Raw genomic sequence first — 19,784 nt, forward strand, 5'->3', positions numbered from 1 at the left:
CTCCGTCTCCTTTCCTCACTATTGTAGGTCAGTGTGTCTCTGATGTCACTGGACTCAGTGTCACCTTATACAGTCACAACAGAGACACGTTGGACACTTCTAAGCCAGAGGCCTGAGAGAGAATTCAAAGTCAAGATGAGGCATCCGTAGGGAAGGAGGCTATAAATAGACACGGATGGAAATGATTCTTCCTCCACTGGGAAGGTTCCTCCTTTTCTCTGTCACCTAATTAAACCAGTTTAATTACTTGAACTGGGACTCCTATTTCTGTCTTATTAGAGATGACCTCAATGCTTAAATAGGTCAAAGCAAAGATGAAGGGTGGCCCTAATATGTTCAGGTGATACATGGAAGCATCTATGACTGCTATCAGCATCTCTGACCCATTTCAACAACAGTAGTTTTATCATTATGACTTCTAAGGTTTCACTGAATCAAAGATAGGCAAATGTATCACAGAGGGGGCCACAAATATAGAATTGTCTGATCTGAGGGCCACATTATTGTGTTGACCAGCCGACTGGGAGTGATCATGTTTTTCTGCAGTCAGTGCCTTCTCCTCGTCCTTCTCTCTCTTCTCTGTTTCAGGTGTCGTGAAGCTGATGATGGCAGTTCCTGATCTGTCTGTGACACTCTGATGTTCTATCTCTCTATCCTGTTCTGTTAATCCTCCTGTCCACTAACCCCAACGAGTTGACGCAGATGGCTGCCATCTCTGAACCTGGTTCTAACGGAGATTTCTTCCTGTTAAAAGGGAGTTGTTTCTTCCCACTGTCGCTAAATACTTGTTCACGTGGATCTTGTTGGGTTTTTATTGTGAATTTCATATCTTGATAAGCGCTTTGAGATGACTTTGTTGTAACTTGCGCTATACAAATAAAGTTGAATTGAAACTGAATTGGAATTATCAACATTTAGAGTAATGACCAATCTGAGCATTAATACAGGAAAGAGCTAAATGTTTTTTTCTGTATTCTGTCGTCAGATTCATTTTATGTATTTTTGTTATTGTTTGCTATACATTTTTTTTGTCAATTTTGTGTATTGTTGTTTTGCATATTTTTCAGTTATCTATTTGTAGTCGACATCATCTTATGTGTTCCTGCTGTAGTGTATTTTCTATATTATCGTTGTCCTTTTGTGTATATTTCTGTAAACGTGTATGTTTCTAATCATTTTGTGTATTTTTACCATTATTTTATGTTTTTCTGAAGTTGTTTTGTGTTTCTTTGCCTCACAAAAATAGACCAAGGGCCACATTTGGCTCCCAGTTGCCCACGTCTGCTCTCAATGATACATTTGATATAATAACTTTCAATTTACTTAATTCAATCTACCGTTACTTGTCTGAATTTAGGATTTAGCTTTGCCTCGACCAAGGATGAAAGTTGTTCACTATATGCCGAGTCATTTATTAAGTGAGATATTGCTCTGATGGTTTCAATTCTCAAAGGAACCAGTATAACTGGGGAGTAGCTGTTCCTGCATACTGGTTCATGTAAAACATTTGATTGTACTCTGGATGGATGTGTGATTCTCCCTCTGGATTCCAGCAGCCTAATTTTAAATGTTGTGTGCTTGAGTCACTTTTTTAAAAGTGATCACTGTGTTTAGTCAGACAAAGGCCGACACTCCGAAATCCTGATTGGTATCAAATACCAGTGAAATAAAGATAGTCGTATTAAAAATAAAATAGTTAAAAGTGACAAAAACATGGTGGAAAAGGTGATGAAATGGGGTTTTAAAAACCCACAGAAATTGGTTAAAAGTTGCAAATTAGAGTGGCCAAAAACAGACAGAAAAGGTGGTAAAAAGGGTTCCAAGTGTTGATATTGGAACGATTTAAACTGGCAAATAATGGGCACGACAAATCGTAAATGTGGTTAAATTGTAAAATAAAGCATGAAATATGGTGAAAAGACAATAATGTGTCAACATATATGCAATATTAGGTAGGAAAAATGGTGCAAATGTTTATAAATGTCTAAAATGTCATTAGAGTGGAAAAATGTACAGAAAATGCATTGAAATTTGATGGAGATGTGGCAAAAATGGGACTAATGTTGCAAAAACGCATTAAACGGAACAAAAAATATGGCAAGCAAAAAGTGATGAAAATAGCATCAAATATGGCAAGTTTGGTGTGATGTAGCTGCAGAAAAAGGGTAAAAATAAGCAAAAATGGGCTCAAATTGTTAAAAAAATTCTGAGTTTCTTTAAGGTATCTGGCTACCATCCCCAAGGTTGAAAACTCCTGGCGTAGACTGGCGATTTAGTAACTCAGGTGATAAAAGGCTTTATATAAACAAAACTGTCATGAATAGTTAATATAACATTTTTCAAAACAACCTGTGCAATGAAGGCTAAAACACACATTTGAACAATTAATTTAACGTGGATTTATTACAGCACTGCATGGTGCAGTAATAAACAGGTCTAAGTCACATACAGACCAACAAACCAAGGGTTTTTATTAGTGTTTATTTGACAAACAAAAGCCAGATGAAAAACACCTGCTGCTGCACTGTGATACGATTCTGTCAAGTGAAATGTTTCAGGCCTTAAACGATTCTTCTCCACAAAAATGAGACAAAAGGGGAAACTTTAGCAGCATTTAAAGGAGCGACTCTACAGCAAACAATCAAAGGTTACAAAAATATCTCAATACGTCTCCATAAAAAGTGCTCAAGTGTTAAAAAACATTGAAAGCCAAGAGCTGCAAAGCTTTTTTTTTTTCTTTGTTTGTATTGACATCAGTCTTTCAGGTTTTAAACTGTTGATGTATTGCACCGAGGTGTGTTACAGTAAAATGGCACACGGATAAGACACAAACAAAAAAAGACAAGCCCAAAAGCATGTTTAGTGAGTAAAGGCCTTCCTGTCTTTGACAGTAATACAGCTGGAATCAGGTTTACAACAATACACTGAAAAAAACAACAGAACACTTTTATACAAATACTCGTTCTAGGTTTTTTTTTTTTTCAAAACTGTTGAAAGTGAGAACAGAAAGGAAAGTGCTTTTCATAGCGTGTAAATCTCTCTCCTGCCATCTCTGATATACAGTGTGTGTTCCTGAGCCAGCAGGAAAAGATGGTGGCAGAAGCAAAAGTAGTAACATAGCTCCAGACGACGCCAGGACGAACCACTGGTCAGTGGGTCACAGCTGTTTGTGAAACGAGGAGTGAAACTTTAATGGACACAAAACATAAGGACAGCATTTGTGTATATTTGGACAACACAGCGCAGATTGCAACTACAGACCCCATTTAGAACTGGCATGAAAATGTTGACACGCGGTTCAAATAAATCAGCTGATTTTACTCCGTTAGTACAGAATACATGTACTTATTTTTTTTTTAGAAAAGCATAATTTCCTTTTAGATGCTGTGCATGTTTTTACTGAATCCTCAGCAAGTGAAAAGCAAAAGATAAATCTTAATGTGATGCACCCCTGGTTTGTGTTTTGGTCTCATTTCCAAATATTTTACAACGACCTGGAAAAGTTGACAAACATGTAAAAAGCTTATTCTTAGTTTACTGATGCAGAAAACATGTGGTGACACGAGGCAGGCACAAGTGGACGTAAGTGGTTTTTTATCTTAGGCTGAGGAAATGTGTTACATAGAATGTTAAGTGGTCTTATTTCTGTTCCTGACGAGCTAAAAAGGCTAAAATAAGACGTGAAATTAAGATTCAAACTGCTGGTTGTTTACGATGGAGGCATCTAAGGTACGATTCTGTACGTTTAGTTTAGGTCACAAAAGAACTGTGTGTGTGACCAACTAAACACATGTTAAAGCCAGCTGTAAATAGAGTCTATATGAAATGACCAGTTCACTATGGTTATCTGCAATAGCAACATCTTTACAGAGTTTTTTTTGTTGCTCCAACTCATTTTTCCACTGGTACAAATGACAGTTTGTGCAGCTTGTATGTGATTATTTGCGGCGGCTGAAGATGCTCTTCTTGCTGGAGCTCTTGTCGGCCGTGCTGAGGCCGATGAGGAGCCGAGCCTTCTCATCTTCTTCCTGCTGCTGGAGGCTGTTGTCTGATTTACCCTCCAACGTCTTCCCGCGCAGATCTGATCCTGCAGCTGGTTTCAGACGCAGCTTCTCTTTGATCATCTGTTAAACAACAGGCAGGGAGGTAACCAGGGTTGGGGTCAATTACAATTATGTTTTCAATTACCCATGTTCAATTACAGTAGTCCCTCGTTTATCGCGGGAGTTACGTTCTAAGAATAACCCGCAATAGTCGAAATCCGAAGTAGTCAGCTTTATTTTTTACTATTATTATACATGTTTTAAGGCTGTAAAACCCCACACCACACACTTCATACACTTTTCTCAGACAGGAATTTACATTATCTCACATTTCTCTCTTGTTTAAACACTCTCAAAGTTCAAACCTTTGTAGATTTTAAAACATAAACCTGTTTTCAAACATACAGCACTTCAGAGTCACACTGCTAGTGATCAGACATTGATGCTGAACGCATTCAGAGTCTTTGTTGACGATGACATCAGGCCGTCAACACAGACACTGGTCTGTTCACCCATTCAACCATGTGGTAGAAGCTGTGTGTGACCACCTGGAGCTGTATGACACGGCCTTTATAACCGGGACCGGACTAGGAAGGATTTGAGATGGAGGAGAATCAGCGAGGAGGTGGTAGTAGCAGGTTTCACTGGTGGTTTATGTTCATGAGAGGAGAAAAAGAAGCGCAGCTCCTCGCTTTAGCAGGCAGTGAAACTCACCAAGTTGGATGTGTCACTGGTGGGCGGGGCTTTGCTCCAAACGCGCATATGAAGCGAACGGGGACATTTTTTGATCCTGCGACACATGTGGAACGTTTTGTGCGGCAGACGCGTCCGGTGCCGCAGACGACGCATTCGGTGTGAACGCAGCATTAGCCAATCAGGACACAGAACACAATGCACATTCATACGCTGTAAAAAAATGCATGCAAAATTGCACTGTAAAAAAAATCCGCGAAACACAGAGGCCGCGAAAGGTGAACCGCGATATAGTGAGGGACAACTGTACAAATTATTTGCAAATTTTTTTTTATCCTCAGAAAGACATATACACTTACGTTCTTAATTACAATTAATCATAATTACTGTGCCTGAAATAAATAACCTAATAAAAGTTAACCTTCCTTTTTGTGTTAGCATTATGATAATGGGCCCCAAATGAGCCCCAAAATACACTGAAAACAAATATCTATTATCTAATTTATTTCCTATCTATTGGTTTCCTTGTTAAGCTTCCTAATCAATGAAGATATAAGTTTTAATATTTTTGGTGTGGATGTCGGAGCCTTTTTTGTGTCAGTATATCCCTCGACTTCAATTTTTTTAAATGGAAAAATGTGGGAAAGCTTGATATGAAACATCATTTAATAATTGTGTACATTGTTTTCCGTTAATTTATAATTGTAAATGTTATACAAATTCATGGCAATTACAATTACAGTCATTTATCTGAACCCAATTAAGATTACAAACGCAACAGATTTTTTAAAATTACAATTTCGTCATAATTGTAGATAATGATCAATTACGAGATAACAATTATACCTGACCCCAACCCTGGAAAGGACATCAAAACTTTACCTTAGAGGTAAAAAATCAAGACTATATACCAATAAATGTAATTGATTTGACTAATAAATACCGTACGTAGACGGATGGATGTTATTTTGGGTACCTGCGCTACAAGTGCTTTTCTACTGTCTCTTTTCACAGCCATAGCGAAGTCAAGCCACGTCCACGTGTTGTTGTGATACTCCAAACAAGGCAAGACCAGGTTCAAGTCCTTCCAGTCCACACTGCTTTTTTCACCCTGAAAATTTAAACATTTTACAGAAACTGACCATTAAACAGAACCCTGATTAAATACAAATTTTTCCTCATTAATGTTTCTCAAAGGTCAAGTGGGTCATAGAAAAGTTGCTTTTTCAAACAGGTTTCTTTCCATAGTCCAACAAAATAGACTGTGTTGTGATGATATGTGTATGTTACAGCGAGGATGAAAATACCTGTTAGTGATTAAGCTGCAGTCTCAAGTCAGAATAAAGGGATTTCTGTATTTTACTTTTCATTTATCAAACTATTAGGCTGATTTACAGAAGAGGATTAGGGCCATTGAAAAAAAAAAACAAAACAAAAAGAGATCCAGTAGTGGAAAAATCATATGTTATCTTTTTTTGTCTCGATTTTTCTTAAAACATTTTTATTTTGTCTTAATCTTTTTATTATTAGCCTTGATCTTTTTATTCTTTTAGTGTGATTTTTTTTGTCTTGATTTTTTTTTTTTTAGTCTTCAGTTTTTCCCAGTCGTGTTTTTTGTGTTTTTTTAATTTTCATCTGCCTGCCTCCACCTGTGGTGTGTGTGGGAGGAGCTTGCAGGCGTCCCAAAATAGTAACAGATGAAATTGAAAAAAAGATTGGAAAACTGAATAAGTTCAGATCAAAAAATATAAAAATCAAGACAAAAAAACATTAAGACTAAAACAAAAACAAACAAACAAAAGATAACATATGAATTAAAAGTGTTCTACCATTGTCATTTTTTTTTTCTTCCACTACTGGATCTGTTTTTTTTTTTTTTTCAGTGGCCCTAATCCTTTTCCGTACTTATTGTTATGATTGCAATAAGGATGTACACTCGACTATCACATTGACTGTGAATGGCATACGCTAACGTGGTAACAAGTGAAGACATTGTAAAAGAAGCTAAAGTTTAGTATTTTTTTTAAATAATTAGAAAGGAAAGTCTAATAATGAATTAAACTCAGATGTGCACAAACCCACCTTATAGCTGACACACAAAGGCACTTGTGGGATCTTGATGTAGATGAATGAATTGTTCATAGCAGCTCGTTCCTTCATCTTATCGATGTCATCCACAGGATGCTGAAAGAGGAAATAAAACCAAACTCTGTCACACACTGTTAGTCGAATGTTAGCAGAAAAGCTCCTCACACACACTTTACCTCTGGAGCTTTCCTGAATGACCTCCTGACCCCAGTGGTGCGGTTCAGTCCCTGGGTGACACTTTTGCTGCTGGGGCCCATTGCACCCATGGTGTCCTCTGACAGTGGGCGGGACTTAACAGTTATACCTGTTACACATACACCCCCCCATCAGTACAGTGGTCCTCCCACACAATGATGACTCTGTAACCCACACCCTCCACCAAACTGCACCTCTCCAACACTCACGTACACTATTGCAGTGTTTTTCAACCTTGGGATCACCAGGAATTTAAAAGGAGTTGCCTGAAATGTCTAGTAATTGATTGAAAAAATGACTGATTAAAATCTTTTTCATTATTAAATTCTTATTATTTTTATTCTTTATATATTATATTATTTAGAAAATTAAAAGAGCACACAATAACTATATTCTATACTTTCACTGTATAAATACAAATACACTGCAAAACGTTTCAGTGGAAATTATTCAATTAACAACAAAAATGAGCTTCAAAACTTTTTTCACTAATATCACAGAAAAAAAAAAATGTTCAAACGTAATTTTTTTGGGGGGGGGCTCAAATTGTTTTTGCATTTTTTTTTTAATTGAAAATATTTTTTTTGATTGAAATGTTTTATTTTCCTTTTGAATAATAAATCCATAACAAGGCCAAAATACAAAAAAAGATAACCAATCAAAAGAAACCTTTTCAGGGTCTCAAATATTTTTTTTGCATTTAAACACAATTTGTGACTCAATTTTTTTTAATTTTTTTTTCATTTAAGTGACATTTTTTGATTGAATAGCTATTTTTCTAAATATTCATCGAACTCAAATAAAATGCAGCATAAAAACAATTTGTCACTAATTCTGTATTTGTTACACTGTGACAAACATGAACCAAAACTAATTCTAGAAAAAAAAAATCTTTGGGGTCGTCAGAAAATTGTAATATCAAAATGGGGTGACGTTCCAAAAAAGGTTGGGAACCACTGCACCAGTGATTGACTGACTGGTGTGAATCCCAGAGTTGGTATTTGTTACACACCTGTAGTGACCATTCTGAACTTGTCTTCTTCATCAGCAACCTCTTCCTCTTCCACGTTTCTTCCCGGGAAGAAAAAGCCCATCATTCTTTTGAAGAACTGGTACATGAGCTGGATGGTGAGGGGCACGACGTTCACCTGAAGAGGACAACTCTCATCAGACCGTCCACCACAAAGTATTCACACACACACACCCTCCGTTATTTTGTTATGGAGCAGACTTATTCTACAACTGATGTGGGAAATATGATTTTTTACATTTTTCATAATTTTACATTTTTTTATTATTTATTTAACAGAAATACATAGTCTCGGCCTCATAGATCACTTGCTCCAAAAAAAGACGGAGGTTGAAATGGCTGCTCGGAAGTTTGTTATGATCTCCACCACTTTGACATTGTCAAAGGTTTCGGACATTGCATTATGGGATGTGGAGTCCCATAGACAGATAAAAAGTAGTGTTTTTCCTTTATTCTTACCGTAATTTATTGTGTTTCTTTGCTAGACACCATTTTTTTCAGTTGTTCAATTTGTATTCCCCCATGATTAATTTCAATTTTGGGGCAGATTTGGATCTTTCTGTATGAACCCCAAAATAAACATTTTCCATTGTCTTGCCACAACTTTTAGTACATAAAACAGCAAGTAATGTTTTTGGTAAGTCATTTTCAAAGATGCACAGCTTCACGTGCAGGATTTTGTGACCATTTTTTCTCTCTTTGCTTTTTTTTTTTTTAAAGGATTTTTTGGGCTCTAGTGGCCTTTATATGACAGTAGCTCGACAGGAAAGGGATCAGAGAGAGCAGGGAATGACACGCAGCAAAGGGTCCCAAGCCGGGAATCGAACCTGGGACCGGCTGCAGGTGAGGAACTACAGCCTCCGTACATGGGGCGGGCGCTCAACCCACTGAGCTACACACCACCCCTCTTTGCTTTTTTTAAAAAAATTATTATCACTATTATTATTTTCTCATTGTGGTAAATACACAGCTGTTGTGTTTGTGTTCGAAATAAAAATTAAATCAATCAATAAATACATTTTGGCAGAGTTTCTGGGGGCCAACACAAGAAATCACGCTAAGAAGGAAGTAAAAACACTTCAATGCGTCCATCTACACGACTCCACATCCGAACAATGCAATGCACGAAATTTAAGTGTTTACATTTAAGACCTAAACAAACTTTCAAGTGACAATTTTAACCTTCTACACAATTTTCTATGAGGCCAAAACTACAGTATGTCTTTATCGAATAGAACATTATCTGAAATTTCCTAAACGAAACCTACGCACAACTCATTGTAAAAGGAAGGAAGGTGAATACTTTCTGCTGTATTCAGTGTAGTTTTCAATCTCTCACCTCAAAGTGTTCTTTGACTGAGATTCCTCCCACAGGGGGGCGGACTTTACTAAAGATGCGCAATGCAAACTGTCGTCCTGACTGGCAGTTACTCTGAGGTCGAAGTACGACCTAAAAAAAAAGACATCACCAACTACAGCATTAACAAAACTATGACGTTCCTGTTTACACACTTTCAACACTGTTGTGTTTTGCAGCTTCCTCTCACACACGCACGCAAGCAACAAGTCTTTACACACCACCATGCAACAACAATACTAAACTCAATTGCAGATTACATCTGGATCATAAACTGAATGAACAGATGAAAGACAAGACATTTTCTGGATATGGTTTCATACAGTCTACATATTACATGATGGAATCAACACAGATTTTGCTGTCCTATCACTGTACATACCCTCAATCGCTGCAGAAAGGAAAATCAAGCATAAAAAGTTAATTATAATAAACACATCCCTTAAGCAGAGTGTAAGCATATTACAGTGCAATAAGAGAATGCTCTAATGTCATGTTAGCTCAGATGATCTGGGCACTACCACACTGCAAAAGGCAAACATGGGTGTTGTGAATGTTGTTGTCAAGTCTTTAAAAAAGAATGTCCAATGTCCAATCTATATATAGCTTATCTGATAATCCTCTGAAATAAAACACGGCAGCTTTAATCCTTTCACTGTTTTGTCATTGTGAAGAAATTCCAGTTGTAAAAGCCTTTGGCCAATGTCTGTCTGTACTAAGTTTACATCTGGCTTATGTTATGTGTGTGGCTTCACTACATGTACGCTAGCTTACTACCGTGAATAAATAATAAATAACATAAGATTAGATGATCACAGAAGCTGAATTTCCATTACCTCTGGAAATGCGCAAAATCTAAATAGCGCAATAAAAACAGCTGAATCTCAAAAAAAAAAAAAACCTATCACTAAAAAGTTTTGACGCTTCCGTGTGGTTTTTCAGATGTTTTGTTATTGTGAAATGTATTGCAAAAGCACAATAAAAACACTTTCACTGCAACTAGCTGCCCAAAGCACATCCTTAATATGACATTAGAGCTTTGCTAAAATCAAAAGTAAAAATAGACAATAAAAAAAATTTAAATGGTGAAACTGGAACAATTCATATCAAATGTACCTTATAAGCAGCATTTGGCAGTAGGTTGTTCATTGTGAACCATCCAAGCTCAAGAAGATGCTCAGCTGTATCATCTGATTTGTTTAGCTGAAGAAAGAAAGAACTCACGGTGGTTAAAACGTTTTAAATAAAAGTCGCAGGAGTGTGAAAATGTTTTAAAATAGTGCAGACAGCTAAAGTTTGAATTGACTGGAGTCCAACCATCTGCTCACCTTACTGTACATGAATCTCTGCAGCTCCAGCTCGGCAATGCCAAGCTGTCCGTCTTCCTCCGTCAGACACCAGCGGGCCTGAGCAAAGGAAATCTCTGTCCTCCTCACCACGCTCACATCCTCAGGCGGCTTTCGTAGCTCCAGCTTATTGGCTCGCTGTAGCTGGAAATCCTTAAAACACCTGCAAGGGGCAAATGTGATGAGTTTTGTCACTTTTAATTTCTATCTGTTATCTGCTGAATCTGTGCTGATCAGACCTAATGAGGATGTTGAGTTCCTCACTCTTCATCTGCATGTCAGTTTTCTCCTGATTCAGCTGATTCTGCAACCTTGTGTTGACATCTGCGATCTCTTCTCCAGAGAGTTCATCAGGTAGAGCCTGCAAGATGACAGAAACAAAACAAGCATTCAAAGATTATTCATTGATTCTGATGCCAACGCTACACAGTCTTGTATGAGCTGAAGAGATGCTAAAATTGCTTCCTCATTAACCCCAAAGGGCAATTTCAGACTTTTTCTTTCTGTATGAACAGAGCAGTACTCATGGCCGGAGTACCACATTTTTTCTAAAAAGCAGTAGAAAAATGGGAAAAAAAATGTTTTGAATTTAAAACATACATTGTGTCTAATGCAGTGGTTCTCAAACTTTTTTGGGTATTCTACTTTGAACAAACATAAACTTTCAAGCCCTCCAAATAAATCTGATAAGTAACTTCATAATCAAAAATGAATAAAAATTTAAAACTAAATAAACTAATCACCTGCAATTAAAAAAAAAAACAAATGTAAGAGAGCAGTATTCAAAAATACAAAAAATAATGAAACCTGTCATATCTCCATTCCCCTCCAGGGGGGGCACGCCACACACTTTGATAAGAAGTGGTCTAATGAAAAACAAGTTATCGGATGTTCAACAGATGTTGGGGATTCTAGAAAATCGACAAAAATGACCTGGAAGACCGTATTTGTTGGAACCCTCTTGTGGGTTTTTTTCTTTTTTCTTACAAATGATCTAGCACTTCAAGATAACTTTTGTTGTAATTTGTATTATGAAAATAAAGTTGAATTTAAATGTTTTTATTTTACCTCAAATGTCAACTGAAATAAGAAAAAAAAGCAATGCTTTTATTTATTTATAGATTTTAGCACCAAAACCTCCCCCCAAATAACAAAAAATGATGTACATGTAAACTTTGAGTGAAACTGATTAAAGCTTTGGCATCATTTTCCTGTCACTTTAATGTTTGTTGTCAAGTGTAAAAGCAAAAAGCAAAGAAAAACAAGTGTTGTAAAGCTGTTGCTCACCCTGATGTTGGAGTAAATCTGTTTCTCGAGGTATCTGATCTGGGTTAAATGCTGTCTGACCATCTCCTGCAGATGTAAGATGCTGCCGCGCTGGACCTCGGGGTTGCTTGAAATTTCCAGTTGGAAACGTACTCGCTGCTTTTTCTCACTGTGTTCCTGCAGAAATGAAGTAGAGAGAAGGAAGCAAGAAGCGTGGAACTGTAACAGTGATCCGGATCATCAAGCTCTTGGGTAAATGAGAACCGTTAACTCCTACCTTGCGTCTGGGCTCCACATGCAGCAGCAGATTGTTGACGATGTCCAGGATCATGGCATACTGAACAGGGTTTGTGGAGATCTCCAGGTCATGATGAATGAGAGTGAACGTGTCCACGGCCCCTAAAGACATGATGACACTTCTTTGGTTCAAAACTAAACCCATAAACTTAGTGAAAATGTGTCATTCTCTGCTGGAACTGGTGACTCACCTGCCTGCTTCTTTAGCAGGTCCTCTTTCTCATGGCTGTTTCTCAACTCTGGTGGTTTGATCTGGGTTGCCAGATCTGGGTTGATGTCGTGGCTGTAGCTGATGTAATGCATCCGGCAGTTACAGCGTGAGATGATGCGCTGAACCTGCTGAGTCTCATTTACCTGTGCAGGCTGGTTCCAGTCTGAGTGGATCAAAGAAAAGTGGAAAAATAAAGAGAGATAGCCATTAGCAACAACTCATTAACACAATCTTTTATACAAATAAACCAATTGGTTTCAGCCAGAGTTGGGGTCAATTATAATTGTAATCGCTCAATTGGTAATTACAATTATGCCGTAATTAGAATTGTAATTTTAAAAAATCTGTTGCTGTTGTAATCGTAATTGAATTGTAATGGAGTTCAGATAATGAACTTTGTAATTGTACTTGGCAATTAAATAAAAACTGTAATTTACAATTTAATTAAACACAAACCTAGTTAATACTTAATGAAATACATTTTATATAAACTTTACCCACTACCTGTCAGTTCTCTTTAGGATTATTTTACAATTTAAAAAATATATAAATCTAGGGGTATACTGACAGAAAAAAGGCTCAGAAGCCAACACTAGAAATATTATTACCAATATTTTTCATTGATTAGGAAGCCTAACAAGGTAACCAAGAGATGAAAAACAAATTAAATGATAGATAATATTTTTAGTGTATTTTGCCATGGGTCAAAATAAGAGATGTCAACAAAAAGCCAACGCAAGAGGAACGTTTCATGGATTTATTTATTAAAGGCTCAGATATTGTGATTAATTGTAATTGAACTTTAGTAATTGAGAATGTAAATGTAATTGACTTTCAGGGAAAAAATTATAATTGCAATTTGAATTGTAAAAATAGCCGGTCACCGTAACATTGTTGTTAAGTTGTAATTGAACATGGATAATTGTCATTTAGAAAGGTCGTTGACTCAAACCCTGGTTTCATTATTTACACAAAAATCCCAAGCGTGAAAAGTCGCTGACCTGTGGTAGTGCTAACCATCCCACCAACGGCCTGGCCACTCTCCATCAGCTCCAACACAGAGTCCAGATGTCGTTGTCTGTGCTCCTCTATGTTTTTCACCTAAACACAAACAGGTGACTAAAAGGGGGGAAATCTCGATTCGTAGAGAGAAAAAATGCATGTCATAATTCAACTTATTTCTCTTTCTTTTTTTTCCCATACAACTTAAACTACAGCTTTAGTTAAGAGTAAGTCAGGCAATGTTAATTTTGTCAACAGAGCAATATGAGCAACTCTAACCTCTAGCCAGAGCTGTCTGTCCTCCTCCTCTGATGGGTTGGGCTCCATGGTGGCAAAGTACTGCATGCCATCAAGCAAACAGGTCCAGGTGGTCTTCTGCTTCAGCGTGTCATTGTACCATGAAGGGTGATGCTCGCACTGCAGCAGCTGAGCCTTTGCTGCAGACACCAGCACACAACCTACCGTTTCTGTGCCACGCAGCATCATCTGTGTGAAAAGTAAATGCAAAAAAATAAAAAATTAAACCATCTACATTAGTAAAATTATTATTAGTAAAATTCTGACAGTCAAAGATCTCAGCCTAGGTGGAACCAAACCAGGGGTGTCTTTTTCAGTTCAGGAGGCAAACACCAATGAGTTTGATCTCAAATGGGTCAGAGATTTGAGGCGGGAAAAGGAGTACTTTCGACACTATTGTGCCGAAATGTTTTGGAATAATTTAAGGAAAATTGCAAGATTATGTGTTTTAAGCACAGGAAGACTGTGAGCCCCAGAAAACAATGCAGAGTTTCATTGAATTAGTAGGTGGAGGACCTGAGATATCTACAACTGAATTAGTTGGTAATTTCCACAATGATTCATGTTTTCTGTCTTTTAAAATGTTTCCTGCAGGCCAAATTGGATGCTTTAACCCAGGCCTTTGGTTTGAACACAAATCATCTAAACTTGTTACTTTTCTGTAATTACCAGTAATTTCTCATTGTATGACAAAACTCTCTAGCAGAACATGTAGTCTATTAATGTAAAAGGGTTGTCACAGAGTAATTGGTTTGACTTTACATAAACTGCACAAAAACAAAAGCAGTTGCAGTAAAACAATGATGGTTTTAATCACGTTACCTGACAGTTGACCAGCTCAATTAACCAGTTTCGGTTAAAAACATCATCAGTCTGACAGGCTGCGATCCCACACAGCTGGTCGCTCACACCCGAGTCCTCCTCTGAAAACACAACGAACCTGTCGGTTTCTTCGATCAGCTTCTGAAGCATCGACGTCCCTGGAAACAAAAAACGAAAAAAGAAAATTAGGTTCTTCTACTTTAATTCTACTCACCAACATATCTGATTGGCATAAAAAAAAAATCTTAAATACAGGTGGGAGACACTGAAAACAGGCATGGTTGGTCCTAAAACCTTTTTTTATCTTCAGTTACACAATTTTCTCACCTTCATTCTGACTTTTCTCTGCTCGACTGACAGGAGGCATGACTGGTGTGCTGGGAGCTGTGGTAGGAGAGTAATTTGATGGAGAGCGTTTAAGCTTTTTGGTCAGCAGCTGTGTATCTATCTTCAGGCCCTTCAAAGCCTCAGTGGAAAGATTTCTCTTTAGAACTGAAGCCTTTTTATACCCATCGTACAACCCAAAGGCTATGTTCCTGTTGGTGGTTGTCCAGGAAGCACGCAGGTCCACCAGGCAGAGCTTATGAGTGTAGGAAGCGTTCGTTTCATCCTTTGAGTTCACCTCAGGTCACAAACATTAATATGGGTCATTTTTTCAGGACCACTGTAGTTAAAGCCATACAAACAAACCACAGTTTTCTTATTCTTACCTCCTCCACGTGGTTGCTCTGTCGCTGGTAGCTAAGAGACGACAGGCTGAGCAGATGAGTCTTGTTCACCTGAGCGTTAATCTGGTGGTCAGCCGTCTCATCCCATGTGGAGGCCATGAGGTGAACTGTAACTTGTGAGAGCTCACTAACCATTTGAGTCACGTTCCACTCAGAGATCAGCCTCCTCATCACAGTGCCAGCTGGGGAAATGTAAAGCAAGCAGCACACACGCTTTCCTATTAAAAAGAACCCCACAAACGACTCACTGTGACAGTCATGTTAGATACCTAGACACATTAAAAGTAACATATCTGATCTGTAGAACCCATGAGCTGCCGCAAGCATTCAAACTAAGGGTGTGTATTTTCAAGATTTGCATGTCACGACACGATATATCCCGATACTAAACAACACGATATGCATCACAATATACTGTATAGCGAAATCAATAGCAGTAATTACAAGTTTCACCTTTACAAATACAAAATGGTATGACATACAATTTATTTCATTTTTTTTTAAATGGTAACTAACTGTAATTCAATTACAAATATCAAAAACAAGTGATATGTTTATCAAACTGTCAAATCACAAAAGTTTCACTTTTGCTTCGATGACAGATTCTGTCAAGTTTTTAAATTCTTTAAAAAAAGTAACCACATCCATCTATTAAAGTGCCCAGTACGTTTTATGAAAATAAAGTGCAATCAACTACAGAAATCAAACTTTACACAATTTACTGTTCTGTTGATGTGCTCACCTTGGTTTGTTTTATTATTGTAGTTAATCATGTGGTGCAACCAATGGAGGTTTGACTGTATTAACTGAAATGGTTTTTACCTTGTGGAATGAGCCTCTGAGCTCCCCGAGTGAACACGTGGCCTTTGTCACACTCAACTTGGATTCCTCTTTGCTGCGCAAATGATGCCCAATAATGTACCTGGAGGTCAACACCAAACAGGACACAATTTAAAAACCATTGCAGAAATAAACAGCTACAAGTCAAGCTCATCCTTATTCAAAGGTTCTAATCTTAAATACAGAGCTGATTGTTTTGAACCAAAGTCAATGAGTTAGTGCTTACTTGTAGCTGTGGGAAGGCAGCAGTGTAAGACATCTGTTTGTAGTGCTGACCAAGCTTCTTGCGAACTGGTCGGAGGCTGTGGAAAAGCTTTCCTCTGCAGATGGGTCGTGACACGCTGGTCCAGGTGGCCCAGAAGTTCTGCATCCAGCGTAACGTGCTGCTGTAAAGCAGGATTGTAGGCTGGGAGTGCTCTAACAAGTAAAACATTTAAATTATACTGGTTTTATGAAGTAAGTGTTGAGTAGTTCAAAACATTACAAAAAACCATGATGTAAATGTTTCTTATACCTGTACCACAATGCTGGTTAAGGTCCATGGTGATGGAAAGATTGAGGTTTTCAGAGCGAAATGCTCTGTATGAGTCGTGAGGCTGTCCTGAGGTCACATCTGCAATGTTCTCTGGGCAGCACAGCATTACAGCATGGTGGTCATGGGGGTTGCCATGGCAAAGCCATTGCAGGTCGAGGGTCATACACAGGTTAGGCAGATTCAGAAGACAGATATCATCATACCTGGTGTGTGGAAATGAAAAACTCTTTACTGAATGATCCTGAAAATTCTGCCTCAACAAAATTAAATACATTATATATATATATATATAAAGTAATTGTTTAAATTATTTTTTCCAACTTTGACTTACTTGGATGCCGTCCTGACATTTACATCCAAGTCACCCTTGAAAACAAAATGCCCAGAAGTCCAGTCAAAGTTCATCTTATTCCATTCCCAGTGCAAGTTCTCTGTGGTGTTATAGGGATCCTGTGAGGGGACAAAACAAATATTTACTAAAACTTTTCCAGAACATATGTAATCAAGTTTTAACAACTTAACCTGTGAGTTAACTTGCAGTGTGTCACTACCTCTGTCGCTAGCTGATGAAGATTTGCCAGTTCAATGTCCATGATCCAGCGCCCGTGCAAAAGCAGACGACTTTTGTCCCACCAGGCCAGAGGTGGAGAAGTATCTGCTGTCGGTTTGGTCAGTAGATCAACACACTGTCCAATCAAAGTCCAGGCAGGATCCCAACATGGACCCCAGACAATGGTGTACTGAGAAATATTGGCTGCAAGAACAAAGTTTGTGTAATTTCATCCATCCATCTTCTATACGTGCTTATCCTCTTCAGCAAAGTGGGGCACTGGATCTTATCCCATCTTACTAAAAGCTTAAGGCAGGTTTCCTCATTTGCACTAAACATTTGCAGACAAACATTCATGGACTGTGGAAGAAAACTTAGCAAACTGTGAAAGGAAAGACAGCTGAGAGAACGTGCAACATTTCTGGTGTGAGTTACCATTGTTAACCATTACTCCGTCAAGCGGCCTTTATACACAGTATTCTGCCTTAATGATTGTCAGGACATGCTACTACATTAGTGACTGACAGAATGCATTCATTAAGCTTTAGGAAAAGAAAAATAAAGAAACATGTCTTTGCATAGTTTACATTTGTGAAAGACAAAATTATCAAAAACGTTTCCAGCTGTGGCCCCGTCTTGTGAAAGGTGTGGTCAGAAACCCGCTACATTAGCCCACATGTTTTGGAGTTGCCCACTCATTATTGGAAACTGGAGGGAGATATCTAAATCTGAAGCCTGCATCAATAGAACTCACAGAATGCCATCACAATATGGCACTATATGTTGCACTACTAGCACAGATTCTCCTTTACTGGAAGAATAAAACTCCTCCTCCACACCTGGCAGTACTGAAAGAAGTGATTAAACGTTTACAAGTGGAGAAAATAAAATTTCTATTGAGAGAAAAGGTAAACTTTTCCTATTTAATCTGGCAACCTTTTATAGACTACTTTAATAACAATAATTAGCCCATATATATATATATATATATGCTAACATTTAGAATGCATAATCATACTGTATGCTGCTAAAAGTTAAAATAAATAGAATTTGAAGAAAAACCAAAACATTTCTTCACTCAATTATTCTAAATATAACTTACATTTAAAGTCGTAGTAAAATTTAAGTGGTGGCATATTCCTGTGAACCGTCACATCTCCCCATGGTGCTCCAAGTGAAACCGTCTCTCTGCGCAGAGCTTTCCCTTGTCCGTCCTGCTCTGTCCCAATAAGACGTCCAAACAGTTGCCAGTCTCGGATCTCAAACAGGTAACGAGGATAGTCCCTTATTCTCACTGATATCAATAGACAACAATGACATTATCAAAAAATTAGATCAAAATGAAACCATCCTCATTAAACTCAGCAATAGTGTTTTTTTCTTTCTTACCAAGAAATGTAGCTAGTTTGAACTTGACTGCACGGCACCATTGAACTACCAGGGGGAGTCCTTCTTTTGGAAAAGGACTGATCCCATCAATGTCCCTCAGCTGTTCTCTGACACAATCTGGGCCATGAAGAGACTGATCAGCCAGAGCCACGAGCTCCAAGTCGGACACGGTCCACGTCAGCAGAGATTTCCTCATGGGTGTGTTTGCATAGAGGCGGCGTGACCGCTGGATGTAAATCTCAATGTGTTTTTTCTCCAGGGAACTGTAGAGCTCCTCAATTTTTCTCGCAGGAAGAAGCTCTCCATGCTGCTTGCGCAGATCTGCCACCTTCTTATCCAGAAGCTGTAATCTCTTCGCACTTTCCGTGTTCTCATCCTTCATCAGCTCGTAGTTGTCTCTCAACTTGATTTCAAAGACGTCGTCGAGGAAAACAAAAGAGAACTGGCTGCATTTAAACACGAGGTCTGGAGGCAGATGCGGGGTGATGTTTGTTTGGATTTGAGAGCGATGAAGGGTCTTCAACCACTTCTGCACGTTAATTGCCTTATCAAAGGTTTCAGAGAAATTGTACTGATAAGGGAAGTCGACTGCTAAAGAAGGGCAGGTAAGGACCCAAACTCGGTTGTGAGGAGTGACGAGGAATGGAAAGGTGTCTCTGTGCAGCTGCATCTCAGTCAGCTCATCGTGCATCTCCAGGTCCAGCTCACTGAAGGAGACAATGTCGTTGCCATCAAAGTTAAAGACTAAAGACGGGGAGCGAATGTGCGTGGAGCCAGGATGTTTAGATACTGAGAGAGCCTCTGTGTGCAGAAGGATGTAGTTCTGTTCACTAACGTGTGCTCGTAGACGAGTGCATCCAAACTCCAGCCTCACAAAGAGCCCCCAGCTTTTCCCTGACACGTCTTCACAGTCCACATCTTTAATTGACTTCTCTCCTTTCTCTCCACTAAGCATGCACCAACACGCCTGAGCTTCTGTCAGGTGCTGATATAAGAACATGTGATCGGATGGAGTCCACTCAGCTAAGAGTTCTCCTTCACACTGAACCTAATCAAAGAAATATGAGCCATGATTAATAAATAAATCATACCAAA

The 19,784-nt window shown here is 38.3% G+C and overlaps 1 protein-coding gene across 6 annotated transcripts in view; it reads right to left on the reverse strand.

Moving 5' to 3' along the window:
• Positions 1 to 2,840: 2,840 nt before the first annotated feature.
• Positions 2,841 to 19,784, reverse strand: part of LOC114474296 (protein KIAA0100-like) — a 35,558-nt gene continuing 18,614 nt past the window's right edge. For 5 of the 6 annotated variants that reach the window (XM_028464492.1, XM_028464490.1, XM_028464491.1 and 2 more), the window contains exons 17-41: positions 18,690 to 19,737; positions 18,403 to 18,594; positions 17,302 to 17,504; positions 17,082 to 17,200; positions 16,730 to 16,953; positions 16,442 to 16,632; positions 16,198 to 16,297; positions 15,358 to 15,557; positions 14,975 to 15,269; positions 14,648 to 14,805; positions 13,808 to 14,014; positions 13,528 to 13,627; positions 12,507 to 12,689; positions 12,296 to 12,417; positions 12,040 to 12,195; positions 10,992 to 11,113; positions 10,735 to 10,915; positions 10,523 to 10,609; positions 9,789 to 9,797; positions 9,389 to 9,499; positions 8,032 to 8,167; positions 7,001 to 7,128; positions 6,819 to 6,920; positions 5,713 to 5,847; positions 2,841 to 4,124 (exon numbers count right to left, since the gene is read on the reverse strand). In XM_028464492.1, the coding sequence (XP_028320293.1) occupies positions 3,939 to 4,124; positions 5,713 to 5,847; positions 6,819 to 6,920; positions 7,001 to 7,128; positions 8,032 to 8,167; positions 9,389 to 9,499; positions 9,789 to 9,797; positions 10,523 to 10,609; positions 10,735 to 10,915; positions 10,992 to 11,113; positions 12,040 to 12,195; positions 12,296 to 12,417; positions 12,507 to 12,689; positions 13,528 to 13,627; positions 13,808 to 14,014; positions 14,648 to 14,805; positions 14,975 to 15,269; positions 15,358 to 15,557; positions 16,198 to 16,297; positions 16,442 to 16,632; positions 16,730 to 16,953; positions 17,082 to 17,200; positions 17,302 to 17,504; positions 18,403 to 18,594; positions 18,690 to 19,737 (4,695 nt within the window). In that variant the 3' untranslated portion in view covers positions 2,841 to 3,938. The remainder of the gene's footprint in view (positions 4,125 to 5,712; positions 5,848 to 6,818; positions 6,921 to 7,000; positions 7,129 to 8,031; positions 8,168 to 9,388; positions 9,500 to 9,788; positions 9,798 to 10,522; positions 10,610 to 10,734; positions 10,916 to 10,991; positions 11,114 to 12,039; positions 12,196 to 12,295; positions 12,418 to 12,506; positions 12,690 to 13,527; positions 13,628 to 13,807; positions 14,015 to 14,647; positions 14,806 to 14,974; positions 15,270 to 15,357; positions 15,558 to 16,197; positions 16,298 to 16,441; positions 16,633 to 16,729; positions 16,954 to 17,081; positions 17,201 to 17,301; positions 17,505 to 18,402; positions 18,595 to 18,689; positions 19,738 to 19,784) is intronic. The other variant, XM_028464494.1, reaches the window with a different exon arrangement.

The sequence above is a fragment of the Gouania willdenowi genome, chromosome 13 (assembly GCF_900634775.1).
Source record: "Gouania willdenowi chromosome 13, fGouWil2.1, whole genome shotgun sequence".
In the NCBI taxonomy this organism is placed as follows: domain Eukaryota; kingdom Metazoa; phylum Chordata; class Actinopteri; order Blenniiformes; family Gobiesocidae; genus Gouania; species Gouania willdenowi.